At 33.4% G+C, this 21,337-nt stretch overlaps 1 protein-coding gene and 2 long non-coding RNA genes across 4 annotated transcripts; all 3 read left to right on the top strand.

Annotated features, from left to right (window-relative positions):
- The first annotated feature begins 338 nt into the window (after positions 1 to 338).
- LOC145823264 (uncharacterized) lies at positions 339 to 1,884 on the top strand. The gene is made up of 4 exons (XR_014365545.1): positions 339 to 938; positions 1,160 to 1,222; positions 1,305 to 1,377; positions 1,749 to 1,884. It is a non-coding gene; the product is annotated as an uncharacterized LOC145823264 (long non-coding RNA).
- A 2,580-nt stretch (positions 1,885 to 4,464) lies between these two features.
- LOC114319666 (uncharacterized) lies at positions 4,465 to 6,224 on the top strand. Of its 2 annotated transcripts, none has more exons than XR_014365543.1 (3): positions 4,465 to 5,031; positions 5,116 to 5,194; positions 5,872 to 6,224. It is a non-coding gene; the product is annotated as an uncharacterized LOC114319666 (long non-coding RNA). The 2 variants fall into 2 exon arrangements; XR_014365542.1 differs by having other exon boundaries at positions 5,116 to 5,281.
- Positions 6,225 to 11,856: 5,632 nt separating this feature from the next.
- Positions 11,857 to 14,106, top strand: LOC145823599 (uncharacterized). The gene is made up of 4 exons (XM_082923087.1): positions 11,857 to 12,231; positions 12,406 to 12,605; positions 12,692 to 13,133; positions 13,783 to 14,106. The coding sequence occupies exons 1-4, from the start codon at positions 11,857 to 11,859 to the stop codon at positions 14,104 to 14,106; spliced, it is 1,341 nt and encodes a 446-aa protein (XP_082779213.1).
- The last annotated feature ends 7,231 nt before the right edge of the window (positions 14,107 to 21,337 follow it).

The raw sequence follows: 21,337 nt of genomic DNA, 5'->3' as shown, positions 1-21,337 counted from the left end.
AAAAGAAAAAGAAAAAAAAAATTCAATTTAGTGACGCAAAAAATGATATATACATAATTAAATTTTTCATAATATTACTATTTGATTAATACACTACAAGAAATAAGGGTTTTGGCGACGTTTTTTTAACGGCGTTTTTTTAAACGTCATTTTTATTAATATTTAACGACGTTTTAAAAACGTCGCATATTTGTTTAATTAAAACGACACCGTTTGATGATCAAAGGCGTTTAAAAACGCCTTCAAATGCGGTACGTCACACGCGCTTATTTTGAATCTGATAATAAAGCCTTTGTAAACCTTAGGTCTTCAGACCTCTCAATCCTCTCTAGCCCTTATCCTCACGTCGCCTCTCTCTCAATCCTCTCTAAACATTGAATCTCACATTCAAATCTCACAGATTCACCAATTTCGAAGCTCTACCTCCACCGCCATCTGCACCGGCGAGGTAGCGAGATTCATCGATTCACCGATTTCATAGATTCACCGATTCAAATCTCACAGATTCACCGATTTCAGATCGATCTGCATCGCCACCGCGATTTCGATTCAGATCGGTCTGCACTGCCACCCCGATTTCGATTCTCTCTCTAGATCTCTCTCTCAGAGATTCATCTTTGATTTCATCTCAGAGCGATTTTGATTTCTCTTCTCTCTCAATTTCAAAGCTCCACCGCCACCACCATCTATGCAAGCTTCCATGGCTTAGCACCTCATCTTCTTATCTCTTCTACTTTGTATATACATATACATATATGTATATTTATCGATTCTCTCATGTACATACACGTATCTGTATAGACACCGATCGATAATGGAGCAGAGCTTCTTCGATTTGATCTATTTTCTACACTGCCCAGGCCTCGCCGAGACATTCCTTGACGCTTTACTCTCCTCAGTCCCGATTTGGCTCGCTGTCATGATCGGCCTTGTTATCGGTTGGTCCTGGCGCCCTAGGTGGACCGATTTGGCTCACTGTTATTCCTCAAGGATTTTTAGTTGTTAATGATATGATATGAATGTTTTCAGCTGATTTACCCGCTAGATAAATTCTAATTCTGAGCAGTCTGATGTTCAGAATTTTATTTGTTGGATAATCATAAAGTTGGCTTTCACCTTATTACATGGAGTCTAAATGTTGTCATTTTTGGATTTGTAGACTGTTGTTCATCGAAGTTTTGCAGTAGTAGATAATCTTGGTGAAGTTTCTGCAAACGCACAGGTTATAGATTTCCTATCATATGCAGTGTATTGTGCTTTGTATCTTATTTATATAACTGAAATGATCTTTGGTTGGGTTTCAGATTCAAACAGTGTGCTTCGATAGCCTTGGTCTTATGCTTGCGCCTTGAACATTTTGTTCAGAAACAATCTAAGGTTTTTACTTTTCATCTTCAGATTTTAAATAAGTTCCATAGTGCCACTGTTAATCTTCATCAAATTGATATTCTATGATCGTCCCAGCCTTTTGTGATAGCTAAGTTGACCATATTGTACATCTTACTGCTGCAATTCAACATTGTAGAATTCTTTTCCCCTGTTTACATTATATTGCAATATGTTTAATATTGATTAGTTTGCTAAAAATTTCTATTTTATATAACCTGTGCTCCCCATGAATATGTGATTGAAAGGTATAAAAAATTTATGACTTTTTAACTGATGTGATGTATCCAATTTGCTGATGTGATTATGGCACTTATGCTTTACTTGGCTCCCTAACTGATAATTTTTCATTAATATGAAAGGTTGCAAGCAAGTTTGCCTTTTGTTGTGCCCCCAATCTTCTCAGCAATCGACCTCATTGGAGTTTATCAAGGTTTGAAGCATGTTCATCTGCAGACATTAACTAAGGTTGGTCTTTTATGCTTGTACTAAACTAACGGTCATTCTATTGACATTATTGGGTGTGTATATGAGAACTTCAATGAAGGTGTTTTTTTTCATATGTTTTTTTTTCGTTCTATTAGTTTGAGTGTTTTTTTCCCAATTCTGGGAATTACTAACAGATAATAACTTAAAACTGTACCAACTAGTCTGCTTAATGAGAATTAAAAGGCATATTGATCACTTCATTGTAATTGAATAGTATCCACGTGTTAAAGAGTAAGAAGTGCATTAGAAATTGTTGGGGGTTTATTCAGCAAAATGGCAGCCATCTTACAAAATGGTTATTGTTACTATTGTTGTAAGATACTACGATGCATGTTTCTCAAAAAATTTCCAAGAATGTGTTTACTCCTATTTTTGCTGAATATCAAATGATTTTAACTTGAACAGAATGTTATCTAGATTAGTGATTAATCACACCATTGGTTGTAGAATTGGTCTGTATAAGAATTGCCAATTCATGTTCCACAGTGTTCTTTTCCCTAAATTTCACAGATATAACATGTATGAATTTATGATCAATGATTTGTTAACAAAACACTTCTCCCACAACAATTCCTTCTCACTTAAGGTTTATTAGGTTTCTCCGTAATTCTTCGCAGACCAGAGTAATTTTTAGAAGTTTTATCAGCAAGTTCTAAGTTAACAATCAGTAATCACATTTTGATGGATCCTTTTGATATGCTACCTGTTGGCTCGTAGAGACCTACCATCCACTACACGGCTGCTCTATGTACAAAGCTAGAGAAGCCAGTAGTCTTTATTACCTATTAGTTACTCATTAGTAAACTTTCTTCCGAATTTTTATCACGTCCTTGCTCCTTATTGTTTTTATCTAACAATTAATTCATCCATATTAAACTGTGATAGAGGACATCACTTATATGTGTTCCTTGAAAATTCAGAATTCGGGTCATTATCTTCTAGCTAATGCTTTCATAGTTTAACCATGTTCTGCAAGTTAGTTGATGCTCCAGATTATCAATGTGATAATTTGAACCACTGTTCTAAAAATCTTTTTAAAAACAGAATGATTTTTGAATGAAACTTACAGAGGGCTTATGATGCAAGGATATTCATGCATATTTACCTGATCTAATTTAATACAATTTGAACATGTTATGAAGATCGAAACTCATGACTATATGGCAATTAAGTAATTAGAGGAAATTTTATTGCTTAATGCAATTTTTTTTTTTTTATTATTTTATTTTGTGGTAGAGGGATAAAAACAGCACCGCTTTACTAAGTAGACCTAAGATAGGGGACAAGCAACCATGTAGGCCAGAAGCAGAGTGGTAATGTCCATAGGATGGTAATCAATCACTCTCATCCTGTGTTGCCAACTTATTTTTCTTTAAAATTCTATCAACTACATATATAATTGTATGAAACTACACATGGACGAATTAGGTTACCCCATGAGCAGAATATTACTTGGATTCATCATGCACAAAGTATACAGATAGAACTTAGAAGCACCTCTAAACCTCACAGCCAAACCAAAAATAATAATAAACATTATTATGTTGCTGGTTTGAAAGGAATTACGCACTGTATATGTGCAAGCAATTCAACTTTTGCGGGCGGCGATAGGCCTGTGACAAGAGAAAAGTGGGAAATGCTTTTCCTACATAATCACCATATTTGAAGGGGGGAAAAAAAAAAAGAATCCTACAAAGTGATAATAAGGGTACATTATAAATCAATGAGAAGTAGTCATCTGCGAATTTTGAAATAAAAGGAATTGCGCTGTTATTTGATTCTAAATACAGGATCATAGCATGTACGGCATTGGTCAGAAAAAAAAGAAAAAAAAAGGTTCTTGATAACTTCGAAATTAGCTACAATATTATAATATCAACGTAGTGAGGAAAACGGTGATTTTTTCTAATATTGTTACATTTCTTACTAAATTTTAGGCTAAAGAGCTTCATATGTGGAAGCAAGAAGAAGCTCGAAAGTTCGAGCGAGCCCGGTTTGCAGAAGAGGCAGCTCTTGCCATTGCTGAGAAAGAAAAGGCTAAATCCAGAGCTGCACTTGAAGCAGCCGAAAAGGCACAAAAACTAGCTGAAATGGAAGCACAGAGAAGAAAATATGCAGAGTTGAAAGCCAAGCGTGAGGCGGAAGAGAAGAATCGGGCATTGAATGTTTTATCAAATAATGATGTCCGCTACAGAAAGTACACCATAGAAGAGATAGAGGCGGCTACTGATAAATTTTCAGGGTCATTAAAAATCGGTGAAGGTGGATATGGGCCTGTTTATAAAGGCAAACTTGATCACACTCCAGTTGCCATCAAAGTTCTTAGACCTGACGCCAAACAAGGGAGGAAGCAGTTCCAACAAGAGGTACTATGTTATTGCTGGTTTTTGTCTTCCTTGCATTATGTAATTCTGAGGGGATATGATTTAATGATTAATCAAATAAGGGATCAAATTAGAAATTTGAAACTCTTTCAAGTATGTCATACAGTTTGGTGATTGACAATAGAATGACAAGAAAATAGGCTTTTGGTGCATGTAATTACCTTTGTGCAGAATTTATTCGGTGACACCTTCTTCTTTTTTTCCAACAAACCTAAAGTACGACCTTATAATCCAATTACATTTCCTTGGCCAATTATTGTTTTGTTTTATGTATTTCAAGCTTTAATTCATAATGAGGATAATTAAATTTGACAAAATATTGGCACCTTATAGAATCTCCCAATTAATATAAGTGACCTTATGCATAAGTTTAGGTATGTGTAGACTGCTGTAATTGCATTATATATATATATATATACATCAGACAAACTTGTCTAATACCAAATAAGCAGTGTTTGTTGAGGGAACTAGATGTTGCTTTGTATTGAAGCAGAGTAACAAAGGTCTAAACAAACAAGTTACATGTTTGCTCATAATGCCATTAGATTCTTCCATTTGCTTCCACCCTCTGTGATGCATGATGAGAGTTCTATCTTAAAAATCCTGTTTGTTTCCAGGGAAAACATGCATATGGGACCGAGGTTTCGAATAAATTAGTATATCAGAGGACTCGGAACAGATGGGACATGGGTCCCGCATTATTTGCACTATCCGTTTTCTTACAGATTTACTTCTTGTGCATGGCCGATGGTCATATCTCAGAATATGCAAGGTTCTAATTTTCTACCTTCATAGTTTATTTTTCTTTTCATTTCTCTACCTAGAGTTTTTCATGCTTAAAAATTCTTGATCGCAGGTTGTGTCCTATTTCATTTACAAGAATCTTACATTGACTTCGATTCAATTTTGGTACACCTTCCAAACTGGGTTTTCAGGTAAGATTCTATGATGATTGGTTTCAGTCTTTATATAATGTTATTTTCACAGCCATGCCTGTGATTATGGTTGTACTTTTTGAGAAGGTACTTGCATTCTTTCTATTTAATGTTGATTTATAATTTGAGTTTTTGTGCCATTGATTTGGATTAATGATTTCATTGTGGAAAGCCCCTAGTATTTGTATAATACCAATTTAGAGTATTTACACTTCGATTTAGAGTATTTACATTTAGAGCACCTCCGAGCCTTGCTATTTCTCTTTTATCTTTTCTTATTCTTCTTCTCTTTTTTTAATCAAATTTGAGTGTAAAATTGGTTAAAAGCTTGATCTGGTATGGAAACTCAAATCTTTACTCATTTCTTTTCATAAATCTTTTTGAAAAATTCCGAACTTACCCTTAAAATTTCATCAAATTTGTCCAATCCTTCCTCTTTTTAAAATTTCATCAAATTTGTATAAATATACGACTCTTGGAAATTTGGTGAAGGATTTGGTTCAGCTTTGATTTAGTAAAAAGTTTATTACTCCCTTGATTTGATACAAGTTTAATAAAATGATTGAAGTCCACTTTTTGCTTTCATTCATCAAGATGCTCTTACCATTCGTTTTTTTGTCATTTATTTTTGCAACCAATCTAAATGTGACTGAATGATCACATATGTTCTTTGGCAGGATGTCAGTGCTTCCCTTTCCAAAAAGTACCCCCAGTTGTACGAGGGAATAAGAAATACCTTCTTCAAATGGAGAGTTGTGGTGACCTTGGCTTTGTTTTCATTTACCAATCATTAGTTATATACAATTTTGTGATCACTTCCAGTTCTAACAGTGTTGATTTGAATGGCAAGATGTTTGGCCTTTGGGATGTCAGTACAATGATCTTCAATTGTCTTGTAATAACTGTTAATTTGCGGCTTCTTCTGATGTGCAACACGATTACGAGGTGGCATCAAATAACTATTGGAGGAAGCATTGTAACATGGTTTATATTATGTGGATAAAATGGAATTAAACAATTTGGGTTAATGAGCTGGGTGTCATTTATATTTGGAATGATCTGTATTTTTTTAGTTCAATCAAATAAAATTAGCTTAATTTCAAAAAAAAAAAAAAAAAAAAAAGAGAATATGACGGCGTTTTTACAAATGCCTCTTAAACCCTACATACTAACGGTCATACAAGAAGATATGACGGCGTTTTTTCAAAACGTCGCTAAATGTCGCCAGTGACGTCAGCATGAGTTTAGTAGGACATTTAGCGGCGTTTTTAGAAACGCCGCCTATACTAATTTCACGGCGTTTTTAAAACGTCATAAAGTTATAGCGACGGCCGCGTCCTCGGCGTTTGGGGCTAAGCGTCACAAGAAGAATTGGCGGCGTTTTAAACACTTATAGCGGCGTTTTTTAAACGCCACTAAAAGTTGAAATTCCTGCAGTGATATTTCCATCAAAACATCTATTTGCAGCAATAATATAGCGAGAAATGTGAAATAATAATAATTTCAAAATTTATTCATTCAACCAAAAATATCGAAAGTAAGATTCGTCTCTAAACTCGTTGATTCATGAACAATATTGAGAATAAAGACTCAACAATGATTGATTTTCAAAAAAAATACTTAAAGTTGGAACACAGAACATAAAAAAATTGAAGAACCCTAAAGCTTACAAATAGCATTTATAAGTAAAAGCAAACCTAACCTAGTAAGAACCAATCAGAATTAGTAATTTTGTAGTAAGCAAAATAAAAATAAGGAAATATAACAAAAATTATCAAAAATAAAAATATTATAATAAATGAAAAAAACTACTAATATATGCTAATACGATAATGTCATAATTGAATGTCAGAATTGACGGAATCGAATTCCAAGGTCTACACTAGGAGTAATGGAAGTTACAAATATTTTCAAAAACCACAAATTCTCAAAATCGAAGGCCTAACGATGAAATTTGTCCAAAATTTGCTGGGGCCCATGAAAATTTGATGGATCATGCTTAGAATCGTATTTTCCATCAACCCACTAAATTTTACTCAATTCCAAATCCGACCCATTTTTTTCCTTGCCTGTGTATTTACTGCAAGAATTGGGAGGCCATGCAAACTACATCAAGTAATGTTAAGGATCTAGAGTTCAGACATAGAAAAATATCAAAAAAATAAATAAAATAGTTTGTAGTCTCAATTCATTCTAAATTTGAGTTTCACCATATAAGAGTTGAATGCAGACTACACTTCTTATATTTTTAATAGTTTTCTGTATCTAAATTCTTAAATTCTAACAATACTGGTCCATATTAAGACTTGCATTAAATTCTTTGAATGTGTGTGTGGTATGGAAGCCCTTATCTCAAAAGGTGGTGGGGAGTGCAAAAAATAGAATGCCCGAACATCAGATTTTCATTTTGTTTGCACACTACAAAAGCGTCAACAAAAAATAAGTTTTGATTGGTTTGAAATAGAAGTATTTGGAATTTTAAGCGAAAACAATACAATTTGTAATATAAAATTGAGAAAATTACAGCACAGTAGGAAGTCAAAAAATTATTTATCAAAATGTTGCATAGAAAAATACAACTCCATGTATTTATAATGATTTTTGATCTTTTACACTGATTATATATATATATATATATATAATTTATAATTTTAAATTAATCAATTTTTTTTTATATAATTTTAAATCAATCAAATCTCATGTCAAACACTTTTATTAATCAAGCTCGGATTGAGGAATGAGTTTGGAATGCAAAGCCGAACAAACTCGAATGGGTTGTAAATTGTAATGCAACAAACTCGTATTGCCAAAGAACATATTAGTTTATTTAATAAAAAATAAACTATAATTGTATTTTTAAAAATAAATTATTTTTTGACAAAAATGATAAATTAAATAGGTTACGATTATCAAATCAATCTAATTTTTTGTATGAATAAGTTACACAAAGTGCCTAACAAAATAAATAATTTAAATTATTGAAACAGTACCCATGATGAACCTCATTGACCAAAACAACGCCCTCCTGGACTGAAGGGAATCTACCTCCTAAATTTGGAACACTTTCTCACAGTTCGTAACATTTTTAAATCAATAAAAATATCAAGTTAAAGCGTTACATAGATTTGCCAAGAATCATTAAATAATTTTTTATATATATAAATATGGAGAAAATTGTATCGATGGAATGAGGACTGAAGAGTCAGAGTAAAAGTGTCCTTTTAAGTAACACATGCTTGAAATAATAGTGTTTGTATGGTTTGATTTTTCAAAAACTAATTTAGATGAGTTATCATTTATTTTTAGTGATTTTTTTTTTAATTTCAATCAATTTGTATGAATTTTTATTTATTTTTAGTGAATTCTTTTCTTATTTCAGTTAAACTGTTTTACTTTTTAAATGTATCTAAACTTGTTGCATTTAAAAAAATTTAAAAAAAAATGACCAAAATATGAAAAAAAAAAAAAAAAAAAAAATCAATGAAAACAAATTAAAACTGAAAACTTAAACCAAACAAAGCTATAATTTTCTGTCGTGCCATTAACGGCTCCTGTTTACATTGTTAATATTCTATTTCATATAATTTGATCCTATTAAATAGGAATCTACACCTATTAAAAAATCATTGCTTTGAGAAGTTTAAATCATTTTGTTTAGTAATAATTTTTAAAAACAGTTTTTGAATTTTTTTAGGCAAATTCCTTTTACTTTTAAATTCACTTACTCTAAATATAATTAAAAAATAAAACAATGTTGAATTTTTTTTAAAAAATTCACTAAATACAAATATATATATATATATATATATTGAATACATTTTTATTTTTTAAATTTCTTTTATTTTGTTGAATTTTAAAAAAAAATTACCATTTAGGTGTATTTAAAAAATTAAAAAAAATGGCTAAATTATGAAAAAAAATTCCAGGAAAGACAACAAAGTACAAAAAAATAAAAGCTGAAACTATTTTTGAAAATTTTAAATCATACACACCGAAGGCTGTTTAGTGCAAAAAAAATTATTTTTCTTAGAGTTTGGGAAGTGACTTTATTTATAATTTTTTTTTAAGTGGTCACTGGGAGTCAAGTCTATCTGTTTTATATAGTTAATAATTAGACTTCGTTTGAAAATTAATTATTTTAATAATTTTTAAATTTTTTATTAAAAAAATATTTTAAAAAAAAATAAATAGAATAATGTAATAATTTTTAATGACTTTTTAACATTTTAATTAAAATAGTCTATTGACAAATAAGGTGTAAGTTGAAAGTTTGAACCCATTTGGCATTTTTATGGGGTCATCAATGGAATCGGTTGGGTTTATTGGGCCTGCAACTATTATATTCATGCTCCATATATTAATGAGTTTTTCGAATTTTAATCAGTCAACGGGTTAGTACAAATCGGACTTATTTAAAACAAATTAACACCATATCCCATACTTAAGTCCAAATCTTACATGTCAAAATCAAACTGATTCGGGTTACACATTTTTTATTAGACTTATATTATTAAGTTATAAACATTTTTATTTTATTTTTTTAATAATTCATCTTATCAAATTAATTAATACTATTGAAACAATCAAATTAAAGTATAAATTCACCAAATTAACACATTATGACATAACGGGATGGTCGAGTTGGATTTACCCATACGAGCTTATATGGGCCAAGTTCTTGAGAGGACTCAAGTTTCAAATCTTTATCTAAAATTCTAAATGATTTTCTCTAGGATGGAAGGAGTTAAAAAATGATTTGGACGAATTAAATAATATCGATTTTTTTTTTTTTTTTTTTTTTACAGACCAATTAATGACCCCATAGACTGGTCTGATTGGGGAGAAAGAAGGGGGAGCAAAATTTCAAATGAACCAACTTCAATTTTTCCTCGAACTTCTATCTGACTACTCTTTTGGACTTGGAATTTAAAGGCTACCCTTTTACTTGGTCGAATAATCAGAGAGGGGTTGCTAATGTGAGAGAGATTAGATAGGACTACTGCGAATGTAGAATGGAAAACTCTTTTTCCATGCGCCCAAGTGTTTCACGAGCTTCAAATTGGGTCAAATCACTGTCCTTTAGTGCTAAATTGTTGTGTTCTTCTTAAACGGGTTCCCAGGAATTTTAAGTTTGAGACAATGTGGTCTACTTGCCCATTTTGTGAAGAGGTGATTCGTACCAAGTGGGCTGAACCTCAAATGGGGTCCCCTATGTACCAACTGCTCCATAAGCTTAAACTGTGTAGGGATAGTCTTAATGCTTGGGAGCAAAGAACACTTCGGCAATAATCAAATCCAAATTTTTCACCTTAAGTCAGACTTGGCAACTCTTCAAGCACAACCGTATTCGGATGACAATTTGGGGAATCAGTTGCAAATAAAAGCTGACCTTGAACTGCTTCTTGCGATGGAACAAATGTTCTATCACCAAAGGTCTCGTATACGCTGGCTTAATTTTGGGGATAAGAACATTAGCTTCTTTCGCGCATCTATGATTCAGCGAAGACAAAGGAATAAAATTCTTCAATTTCAAACAGAGGATGGGACTTGGCTTACTTCAGACAATGAGATTAATCATCACATGCATGGTTTTTTCAGCAATCTGTTCACTAGTGTTGGCCAAAGAGATTTTGAGGAGGCCTTATCGGTGGTTGAGCCATTAATTTCGGATGATATGAATTCCCAATTGACTGCCCCAGTTTGTGATAAAGAAATTAAGGAGGTATTTCAGCTAGGAGCCTTCAAATCGCCTAGGCCGGATGGTTTTCTGGGTTTTTTCTATCAGACCTATTAGGAAGCTGTGGGAGATCAGGTGTGCAGAGCGGTGAAAAGTTTCTTTTTGGGAGGTCATTTGCTCAAAGAACTAAATCAGACAAAGTTAGTCTTACTCTCTAAAGTTGCCAACCCGGTAAAGTTGTCTCAGTTCCGTTCTATTACGCTATGTTTGGATTGAATGATTTGGAGAGAAAAGAAATGAAACAAAGAGATATGTATTTCTCTTACTTGTTTGGATAATTTAAGTGAAGAGAAATGGGAAGAAATGGAGAGGAATTGAGAGAAACACATTTCTCTTATAAGCCTCATTTTCAATCTTTCCAAAAGTGGAGAGATTGGGAAATAAACGAAACCATTATTTTCATAATACCAATTTTGTCTCTATAAAAATAAAACAAATAAAATGATTGAAAATATAAAAAAGTTATTTTGGTAATACAACATAAAATAATTTCTTTTCTTTTCTCTTAATGAAATATAACCAAACAAGAATGAAAGAAATCGCAATCATTTCTTTTCTTTTATTTCTTTCTTATCCAAACAAAAATGAGAGAAATCACAATCATTTCTTTTCTTTTCTTTTCTTTTCTTTTCTCTTCTAACTTAAGTAATCCTTTCTTTTCTTTTCTCTCCTAAATTCCCAAACATAGTGTTAGTCTTTGTAATTTTAACTTGAAAAACATTACTAAAATCCTGGCCAATAGGCTGAAAAAAATTCTGAAGGGTCTTATTTCTCCAAACCAATCTGCTTTTTTTCCCGAGCGCTTAATTCAGGATAACATCATTGTAGCCCATGAGGCTTTCCATTTTTTGAAGCTTAAGAAGAAAGGGTTTGTTAGGCACATGGCCATTAAGCTTGATTTCAACAAAGCCTATGACCAAGTTGAATGGGATTTCTTATCAGCACTTTTGCGGAAGATGGGTTTTCACACTGGTTGGATCCGTTGGGTTATGGAATGTGTGACTACGATCACTCTGCAAATGGAGAAAAGAGGGCATCTGTAGTTCCAACTCATGGGCTACGTCAAGGTGACCCATTATCCCTGTACCTGTTTATCTTGGTTGCACACATGTTCTCTCAACTTTTAAATCGGAGTCTTCGAAATAACTTGTTTTTGGGTTTGAAGATGGCTAGGCAATGCCCTACCTTGTCCCATCTTCTTTTTGCGAATGATGTGCTTCTTTTTCTAAAAGCTGATGTGGCTGAGTGCAGACATGTGCTAGATATTCTAAAGATCTATTGTGAAGTTTCTAGTCAGTTGGTAAGTTTTGAGAAATCTAGTGTCCAATTTTCCGCCATCACTCCCTTCACAGTTAGCTCCTCTATTAGCACTGCGGCTGGCCCCAGTGTTTCTCATCCCAATTCGAAGTACTTAGGATTACCTTAATTCTGGGGCAGATTAAAAGCGGAAGCCTATGAGTTTATAATTGAGCAGATCCTCTCCAAATTGCAAGGATGGAAACAGAATCTATTGTCACAAGCTGAGAAGGAGATCTTGATTAAGGCAGTGGTTCAGGCTATCCCATCTTATGCAATGGTGTGCTTTGCTTTTCCTAAAAAATTATGTGCTAAGCTCAATTCTTACATTAGAAATTTTTGGTGGACGGGTGAATCAGAGGGAAAGGGGATTAATTGGTTAAATTGGGGTCATATGACTTTGCCGAAACATCAAGGAGGTATGGGTTTTAGAGACTTTAATTCTTTCAATCTGGTGCTTTTAGCTCGTCAAGGATGGTGATTATTGAAGTATCCAAATTCGTTTTGTGCTCGCCTGTTGAAAGCAATTTATTTCCCCAACACTTCTTTCATGCAAGCTTCCAATGGGAGGAGAGCGTCATAGGCTTGGGCAAGCATTATTCAGGGCCGTCAACTGCTTCAAGAAGGTGTTTGATGCACGTGAATGATGGGGCTGCAACCAATTTTTGGGAAGACAAGTGGATCCCATCCATTCCTGGGTTCAAAGTAATTTCACTGAAACCTGAAGGGCCTGGGATTCAACATGTACAGGATATTATTGATGCCCAATCGAGGAGCTGGATGATTGAGTCTTTGGAAAATTTGGTGTCTGAAGCCGAAGTTAATGCTATTAGCTTAATCCCAATAGCTATGGAGAATACGGCTGATTCACTGGTTTGGCATTTTGAGTTCAAAGGAGATTATTCAGTAAGGTCGGATTATTCTATAGCTTCAACTAAAGTGAGCATGTGTCATTCTTTCACTCCTTCTACCTCTTTTCAGCCACCTAAAAATTTTTGGAAGTTGCTTTGGGCTTTAAAGGTTCCTCCCAAACTCAAAAATTTTTGGTGGCGGGTGTGTAAAAATGGGCTCGCTACAAAGATGACTTGTATATGAGGCGATGTGCTGCTACGAATCTTTTCCCGGTTTGTCAGAAGTTACCTGAAACTATTGAACATCTTCTTTTTGGGTGTGAATGGGTCCGCGCAGTTTGGTTTGGATGTGATCTCAAGTTCCTAGTTGTTAGAGGACCTAGTTGCTCGGTGTTACATTGGTTTTATGACCTGTTAGAGCAAATTCACTCAGTTAAAGAGTGGGAAATTCTTATTAGCTTCGTTGTGTGGATTGGGTGGTATATATGGAAAGATCGAAACAACTTGGTTTTCAACCATCATCCTATGGAGCCCTCTTCGACATTATATCGAGCTCAAGTGGCGAAGGAGTAATTTGACTCAGCCATTGTCTCTGGGGCTATGAGGCAACACCACAGTTCGCTAGATAGTTTACCAAGGGTGACTGGCTGGCAGGCCCCCAACACTAGTCCTTCAAAATAAATTGTGATGTGGGACTAAAAAAGAGATCTCATTTGGCTTCGACCGCGGTTCTTTTGCGAGATGCAAGGGCAAAATTGATTGATGGACATACGGGTAGTTGGAGGGTCACTTTCTCGTTGCAAGGCAAAGCATTAGCATTTAGAAGTGCCTGTCAATTAGCACTTGCTTGTAACCTCAACTCGGTGGAGATCGAAGGGGACAACAAGGATGTTATTCGCCTGTGCGCCTCTGAAGATATCCCGCCGTGGAAGTGTGGAGCCATTATCAAGGACATCAAGCGGTTAGCGACTCAGGGGCACTTCTATTTTCGTTGGAGACCTAGAACTGCCAACAAAGCTACTCATTAGGTGGCCCAAGCTTCCTTTCATGGCTGTCTTCCTCTTAACTGGGTTGGAAATCCACCAGCTGCTCTGGAGTTCTTCCTTAATTTTTCTTAGATTTTCTCTTCCTTGTGCTGTTCTGGTTTCTTACTTTCTTTGATCAAGAAACTAAAAATAAATAAAAGTACAACCCCCCTGACCCCATTTGGCATTTTTATGAATTCATTGAATTGAATTACAAGCCGTGGCTCTCCTTCCAAATTTCTCCCCACAACTTTCTTGTGCTAGCTATTGTCATTGAAGTTTTGATTGAAAAAGGTGACATGGTGGTGACCTGCATGTCTTGCATAATTTTCCTAGCCTTTTTTTTACTCAAACTTTTGCTTGTCTTCTTTTTTAGGTACATAAATTTTGCTTGTCTTCAAGTACAATAATATAGGATTTGGGGTAAGTGCTATTAACATTATTATTTTTAATGATAAAAAGGTAATTTTTTAGTGTCATATTCAAAAATTATTCCCAACCGTCAGATCTAGATAAGGGAAAAAAATACATTTAGAGAAAAATGCAACTTGAATAGTAAAGAATAAAATTGGATATAAAAAATGAAATAATTTTATCAAAAAATTAAATCATTTTTGTAATTTTATTTATCTTGATATTAATTCGACTTACAATTGGACCCTATTTATTAAGAGATCAAACTTTGCTCATCGCACAATGTGATTATCAATTAAATAGTGATGATGAAACACAATATACTGAATTGCCTATCAACACATCTAAAAGTTCTCATACTAATACACGATATTGAATTATTAATTACTAATACATCTAAAAGTTTAAATTATTAGAAAGAGAGAAACTCTATATTACAAATGTGGTTTGTATTATATGTTCCAATTATGATATTTGAGATTTTTGGTTATGATCTATTTTGATGTTACTTATATTTTAGTTATGATCGATAATGTCTTTGGTTATGTGTGTTTGGTTGTAACTTATTATTTTTTTAGTTATCACTAAAAAAATTTAGTTATGACATTTGTGACACTCAACATCACAAATGTCATAATTTGTATATGGTATAGATCCCGAAAAAGATATCTATGTATAATAGCATGACCCCTTTATTATATATATATATATATATGAGGAGGAATAAACTGGAGGGCGTTGTTTGGGCCAGTGGATCCCAGTATGAGTCTTGTTTTGATAATCTGAGTTGTTCATTTTGTCGAGTACTTTGTGTATTTTATCCATATAAAAAATTAGGTCAATCCGATAATTATAACTTATTTAATTGATTGCGTTTGTCACTATAAAAATTGATGATTTATTTTAAAAAATGCAATTGTTGTCTATTTTTTTGTGACAAATACGATAAATTATATATACTACAATTAACAGATCGACTTAATTTTATTTTTATTTTTTGTAACTGAAATACATAAAATGCCTGACAAAATGAACAGTTCGGATCATTAAAATAGAACCCGTGATAGGAATCACGGGGCTCAAATAGTGCCCTCCAATCCAAATTTTGGACTAGAAGGCATTCTTCTCAATATATGTATTATTTTTTGATTTGACTTCTCTCAAGTTGATCATCTCAACTTGAAAAAACGTTTGGGTTTGTTAGGCCTATTTTAGGTCTTATTTCGTTGATTAAGTCATTTATATTTTAGGACTCATTAAATAAAATATTTATGTAAAAAATCAAAATAAATAGACATTGGTAGTTATATGTATGAATCAAAATGAGTATTCTTAAAAGTATGTTTGTAATCCATTTTTATAAAATAAATATAATTCAAAAATATAGCTATTAATGTCTAACCATTTTGATTTTTTGTGTGAAAATTTTATGATTCACATCACCGAAATTAATAAAAAAAAATAGACTTATTTAATTAAAACGCTCTCCCAAATTGAGATGTAAATTTTTGAGAAGCTAAACCTCATCTTTAACATTACCCACAAGATGTCATGTGGCCAATGCTAAGCGACAAAAACATAAAATCTGTATTGACTTCTTCAAGTCTATACAATGTACATCCCTCAGGTATATACACCACCATAACCATCTAACCTGACTCTAGTTCTAACTAATTCTAAACTCAATACAATCTAACTATAGTTAGTTATTGACGAATAGATTACATGGAAAACTCTATATATAATGTATGGATATGACTATGAGCGTACATTTTCACAAGCTTAAACTTAAGCATTCTCTCTCTCTCAATCATGTCCGTGAGGAGGCTGTACAATGCTTCTCTTATGGGAGTGTGAGTGCACTTATGCATGGTTGATTTGGCCATTTGTTCCTCCAACTTCACTGATCAATTAGCTCTGCTCAACTTCAAATCATCCATCAAAAATGATCCCAACAATGTGTTGAGTAACTGGACAAAAGAAATACTCGATATTAGCAACAATAGCTTCTATGGTCATCTGACAGATGAAATAGGCCATTTGCGTCGCCTAAAAACCCTTTATTTATATCTTAATATGTTAGAAGGAAAGATCCCATTGAGCTTACACCACTGTCAAAGGCTTGAAGTGATATCTCTTGCGGGTAATAAATTTAGTGGTAGAATTCCGAAAGAGTTGAGCACCTTACCCTCTCTGAGTGTCCTTGCTCTGCGGACAGAATGAACTTATAGGTACTATTCCACCTTCCTTTGGCAACATTTCAAGCTTAGAAGGGTTTGGGCTAGATGTGAATCACATTTATGGAAACGTCCCAACTAAATTGGCGCAACTTCCAAATTTGAAGGTAATTGACCTTGCATTCAATTATCTCACAGGCCCAATACCTCCTGCAATTTTTAAGAAGTCTTCAATGGTTCAAGTTGTCTTGACTTCGAATGCCTTTTCTGGAAACCTTCCAACAAATAATGGCATTTTCCTTCCTAATCTTGAAGTCCTCCATTTGGATGCCAATCAACTAACTGGAAACATCCCTTCATCTCGTTGCAATTCTTCTAAGCTCACTAAGCTAATTCTAGCTGCCAACTTGTTTACTGGACCAGTACCAAAACATTTAGGCGATCTAAAACACCTAGAACTTTTGCATTTATCTCAAAATCAACTGACAAATGAACCAGGAAGTATTGAACTTAGTTTTCTCACAGATTTGACAAATTGTACTTCCTTGGTGGAGTTGGTAGTGGGACAAAATAAATTGAGTGGCATCCTACCCAATTCTATTGGAAATCTTTCAAACTCTTTGGAAATACTTTCTGTTTCTCGAAATCCACTAATTGGTACAATTCCTAAAGAGATTGGTTCTTTGAGGAATGTGACTGTACTTGCATTGGCTGGCAATAATCTGGATGGAAACATCCCCTCAACTCTTGGAGATATTAAAAGCTTGCAAAGGTTGTATCTTGGCGGTAACAACTTTCATGGATCAATTCCAAATGAGATTTGCCTTTTGACCAACTTAGGGGAACTTTATGCAGAGGAAAATAAGTTATGTGGATCGATCCCAAGTTGCATTGAAAATCTTAGAGGTTTGCAGGTGATGAAGCTTTCTCATAATAAATTGACCTTCATACCATCGAGTTTATGGAACCTTGAAACTTTAAGGGACTAGAATCTTTTGTTCAATTCATTAGGTGGAAGCCAAGATCCAAACATAAGACCATCAAAAGTGTTGGAAATCGTGGATTTATCTTGGAATCAAATCTCAGGAAGCATTCCGAGAGTTATTGGGTCATTTCAAAGCCCAACTTCTTTGAACTTGTCTAGGAATTCATTCTCAGTACCCATTCCCAACACAATGGGCAATTTGATAACATTGGATTACTTGGATCTTTCACACAACAATCTATCTGGACAGATACCTAAATCTCTTGAGGCACTTTCACATATCCAATACATGAATTTCTCTTGCAATAAGTTGGCTAGGGAGATTCCAAATGAAGGGCCTTTCATGAACCTCACATCACGGTCTTTCATGGAGAATGAAGCACTTTGTGGGTATCCTATTTTGAAAGTGCCACCATGTGCAAGCAATAGTTCCAAGAAGTCGATGATTAAAATTAATCTTCGATACATTCTTCCTATCGTTGCATTGATGCTAATCTTTTCTATTGGTGTGTATATTGTGAAAAGAAATCATGGAAACAATGTCCAAAGTGAAAATCTGATAGATTTATATGCAACAACAAAGCACAGAATGATTTCATATCTAGAGCTTCGACGAGCCACAGATGACTTCTGCGAAGCCAACTTGCTTGGAGTAGGAAGCTATGGCTCGGTATATAGAGGTATACTTTCAGATGGGACAATTGTTGCCGTTAAGGTTTTAAATTTGCAACTTGAAGGAGCTTTCAGAAGTTTTGAAGTAGAATGTAAAGTGTTGCGAACAACTCGACATAGAAAGCTCGTTGGAGTTATAACGGCATGCTCTAATCCTGAGTTAAGAGCATTGGTTTTGCAATATATGTCTAATGGAAGCCTTGAAATGTGGTTATATTCTCATAACTCTTGCCTTAATCTCCTTCAAAGGATTGGCATCATGATTGATGTAGCATTAGCTCTAGAATATCTCCATTATGGTCAATTAGAGCCTGTGGTTCATTATGATTTGAAGCCGAGCAATGTCCTTCTAGATGAAGACATGGTTGCACATGTTGCTGACTTCGGCATTGCAAAAATTTTAGCTGAAAACAAGACTGCAATACAAACCAAGACTTTAGGTACCATTGGCTATATTGCTCCAGGTAAATGTTTTAATTACCTTTATTTACTTTATATTTCTCATTTGACAGACTTGTTACAAATCAATTTTCTATGTATTTATTATTAATTTGTTTGGCATGCATGTCTTGAATGTAAATTTTATGTTTTAAGTTCGCCGAAAAATACCGTAGATGGCTGTTGTTAAGTGCCAATATATTGCTTTCATCAAGAACAATGTCAAGTTGAGATAGGTTTAGACTTTTCAGTGCAACTTTAATGTTGAACCACATGCCTAATATTGACACTAATTACTAGATTAATTAGATTACTACGTTAAAGGATTATCTAGCCAACAAAAAAAAGAAGAAGAAAATACGAGGCAATGAATCATTTTAGAGTAAAATACACTAAGTTCCTAAAATATATGTTCTGTCATGTTATTTTCATCGCCCGAGTTTTAATTTTGTCAATTTTATTCCTAAAATTTTCAATTTCAAACAAATTGGTTTAATTTCAAAGGGATTGTTTAAATCATTAAAATAGTAATAACTACAACTATAATCCTCGAAGTGTGTTTCATGTCACTTATTTTCCAAAAGTCTTCAATTTTGTTGCTTTGGTCACTAAACACTAATTAAGAAGACAAAGCATAGCCTTACAATGCTATTGGATAAATTTGATAAATTTAAAATTTTAGAGACTCAAGTGGTATGACACACATACTATTGGTACCACAGATGAATTTATATTATTATTTTGTTAATGTTTAGACCGTTGGGTGAAATTGGAGAAGCTTGACTCAAATTTAAAAAACTTTATCGACAAAAATTCAAATTTGGTATATTAAAGTGACACAAAATGCATATTTTATGGATCATAGGTGTGTATGTTATCGATCATTTTAACCAATTTTGAAATAAAATATTTTGCTTAATTGAGCTACCTCCTTAAAATGTTATATATCATCTATTTTTTTTCACCGTTTTATATGACTAGGATACTTGGCAAGATATTAGTTGTTTTCATTAATTTTTTCATAATCATCTTCAAATAAGGAAATCAATTATAAGTATCCATATAGATGGCAATATAAAATGGTAATGAAGATCAGTGATATATAACAATTTTCATATTTTATACAGAGTATGGCTCCGAAGGACAAGTCACAACAAATGGTGATATATATAGCTATGGTGTGATGCTTTTGGAAACATTCACAAGAAAGAAACCCACAGATAAAATGTTCTCTGCAGAGGTTAATTTAAGGCAATAGGTGAGCGCATCACTTCCCAACAAAATTATGGAAATAGTGGATGGTGGTTACATGGTTACATGGTTACCTCAAAAAGCATTCTTCTTGCTATTTTAGAGTTGGGTTTAGAGTACACTAGTGACATACCTGTGGAGAGGAGTGACATTAAAAACGTTCTTGTCAAGCTGAATAAGATCAGAAAGCAACTCCTTCACATCCAAAGTATTTGACATGTTGATGCAGAGTGTTTGGCCATAGAGTTTTCTAGAACTCATTGACAAACATAGCAAAGGCAAGAGGCACTAGTAGATGTGAGTTAGCACATGCTCGGAATGATGTAGAATTCAGTTGAAACATTGAAAATGATGTCACAATCAATCTCCATCTATTTGCCATGGCGTACAATGGATTTTGGTCAAATTCTAATATTTAGGTCTCCAATTTCGTGACTTCCCTGTTTTTGAAAATAATTGATTCGTTAATTACTTGGTGTAAACGAATCTGTCTGAGGTTTGGTTTTTCCCAAAATATGTAATTTTTATTCTAGTTTCTAGTTTTGAGATTAACTCAAGTCTTTCTATTTTTGGTAATTTTCATATTATCTTTGATTTAGGCTTGATTAGTGAGTATTACCTTAGCTTATCTCCTATTGTATTGGGGCTTGTTCCCTATAAATAATGGTAGTGAGTCTTAGAGCAGAGCATCTTATTTTGAGAGAAATAATATATGTTCAAAAGAAAGTATCTCTTTTATGAAATTTGTAGTTAATCTTTGTATTTGAGTTTCATCTCATTATTCTACCTTGCTTCACATGCACATGCATGTACACTTGCAATATTGTATGTGTATGTATTTCGTAACATCAACTGCAAAATATATAATCTTGCCACAAATTGGCATAACAAAAAATTTCGTAACCAAACCACAAATTTTTGCAACATCAACCGCAAAATTTTAAACATTTTATAACATAAATTTATGGTGAGATTACACATTTTATAGTTAATGTTATAAAATTTTTTGATAAAATTGCACACTTTTGTGTTGGGGGTGCATACCATAGGATTTACCATATCTCTTAAAGGACATGGTACAATTAATCCTTTGTTTCAGTTGTTCTATCCCTTTTGTACCTAGGTAGGCCCTTTCAAACATTTATGAAAATATTTCTCCTGTTGATTCTAGTAGTGTTTTTTTTTTCTGTTTATTATTATTTTTTAATGAGGTGATTGCTAAATTTAAAATATTGATAAATTCTCATAATTATTTCATAATTCTTAGGTGATATAATAGAGATCTTCCATTACAAAA

The sequence above is a fragment of the Camellia sinensis genome, chromosome 4 (genome assembly GCF_055761805.1).
Source record: "Camellia sinensis isolate YWXY chromosome 4, ASM5576180v1, whole genome shotgun sequence".
Classification (NCBI taxonomy): domain Eukaryota; kingdom Viridiplantae; phylum Streptophyta; class Magnoliopsida; order Ericales; family Theaceae; genus Camellia; species Camellia sinensis.
The sequence above is the reverse complement of the archived record's forward strand: the minus strand, read 5'-3'. Positions and strand labels throughout refer to the sequence as shown.

What these genes read in the sequence shown, in the direction of transcription:
- LOC145823599 (XM_082923087.1), top strand. Translation starts at nt 11,857, where the DNA reads ATGGGATTTCTTATCAGCACTTTTGCGGAAGATGGGTTTTCACACTGG. An exon ending in GTGAAGTTTCTAGTCAGTTG is followed by an intron (nt 12,232 to 12,405) that starts GTAAGTTTTGAG and finishes ATAATTGAGCAG; the next exon opens with ATCCTCTCCAAATTGCAAGG. An exon ending in GAGGGAAAGGGGATTAATTG is followed by an intron (nt 12,606 to 12,691) that starts GTTAAATTGGGG and finishes TGGTGCTTTTAG; the next exon opens with CTCGTCAAGGATGGTGATTA.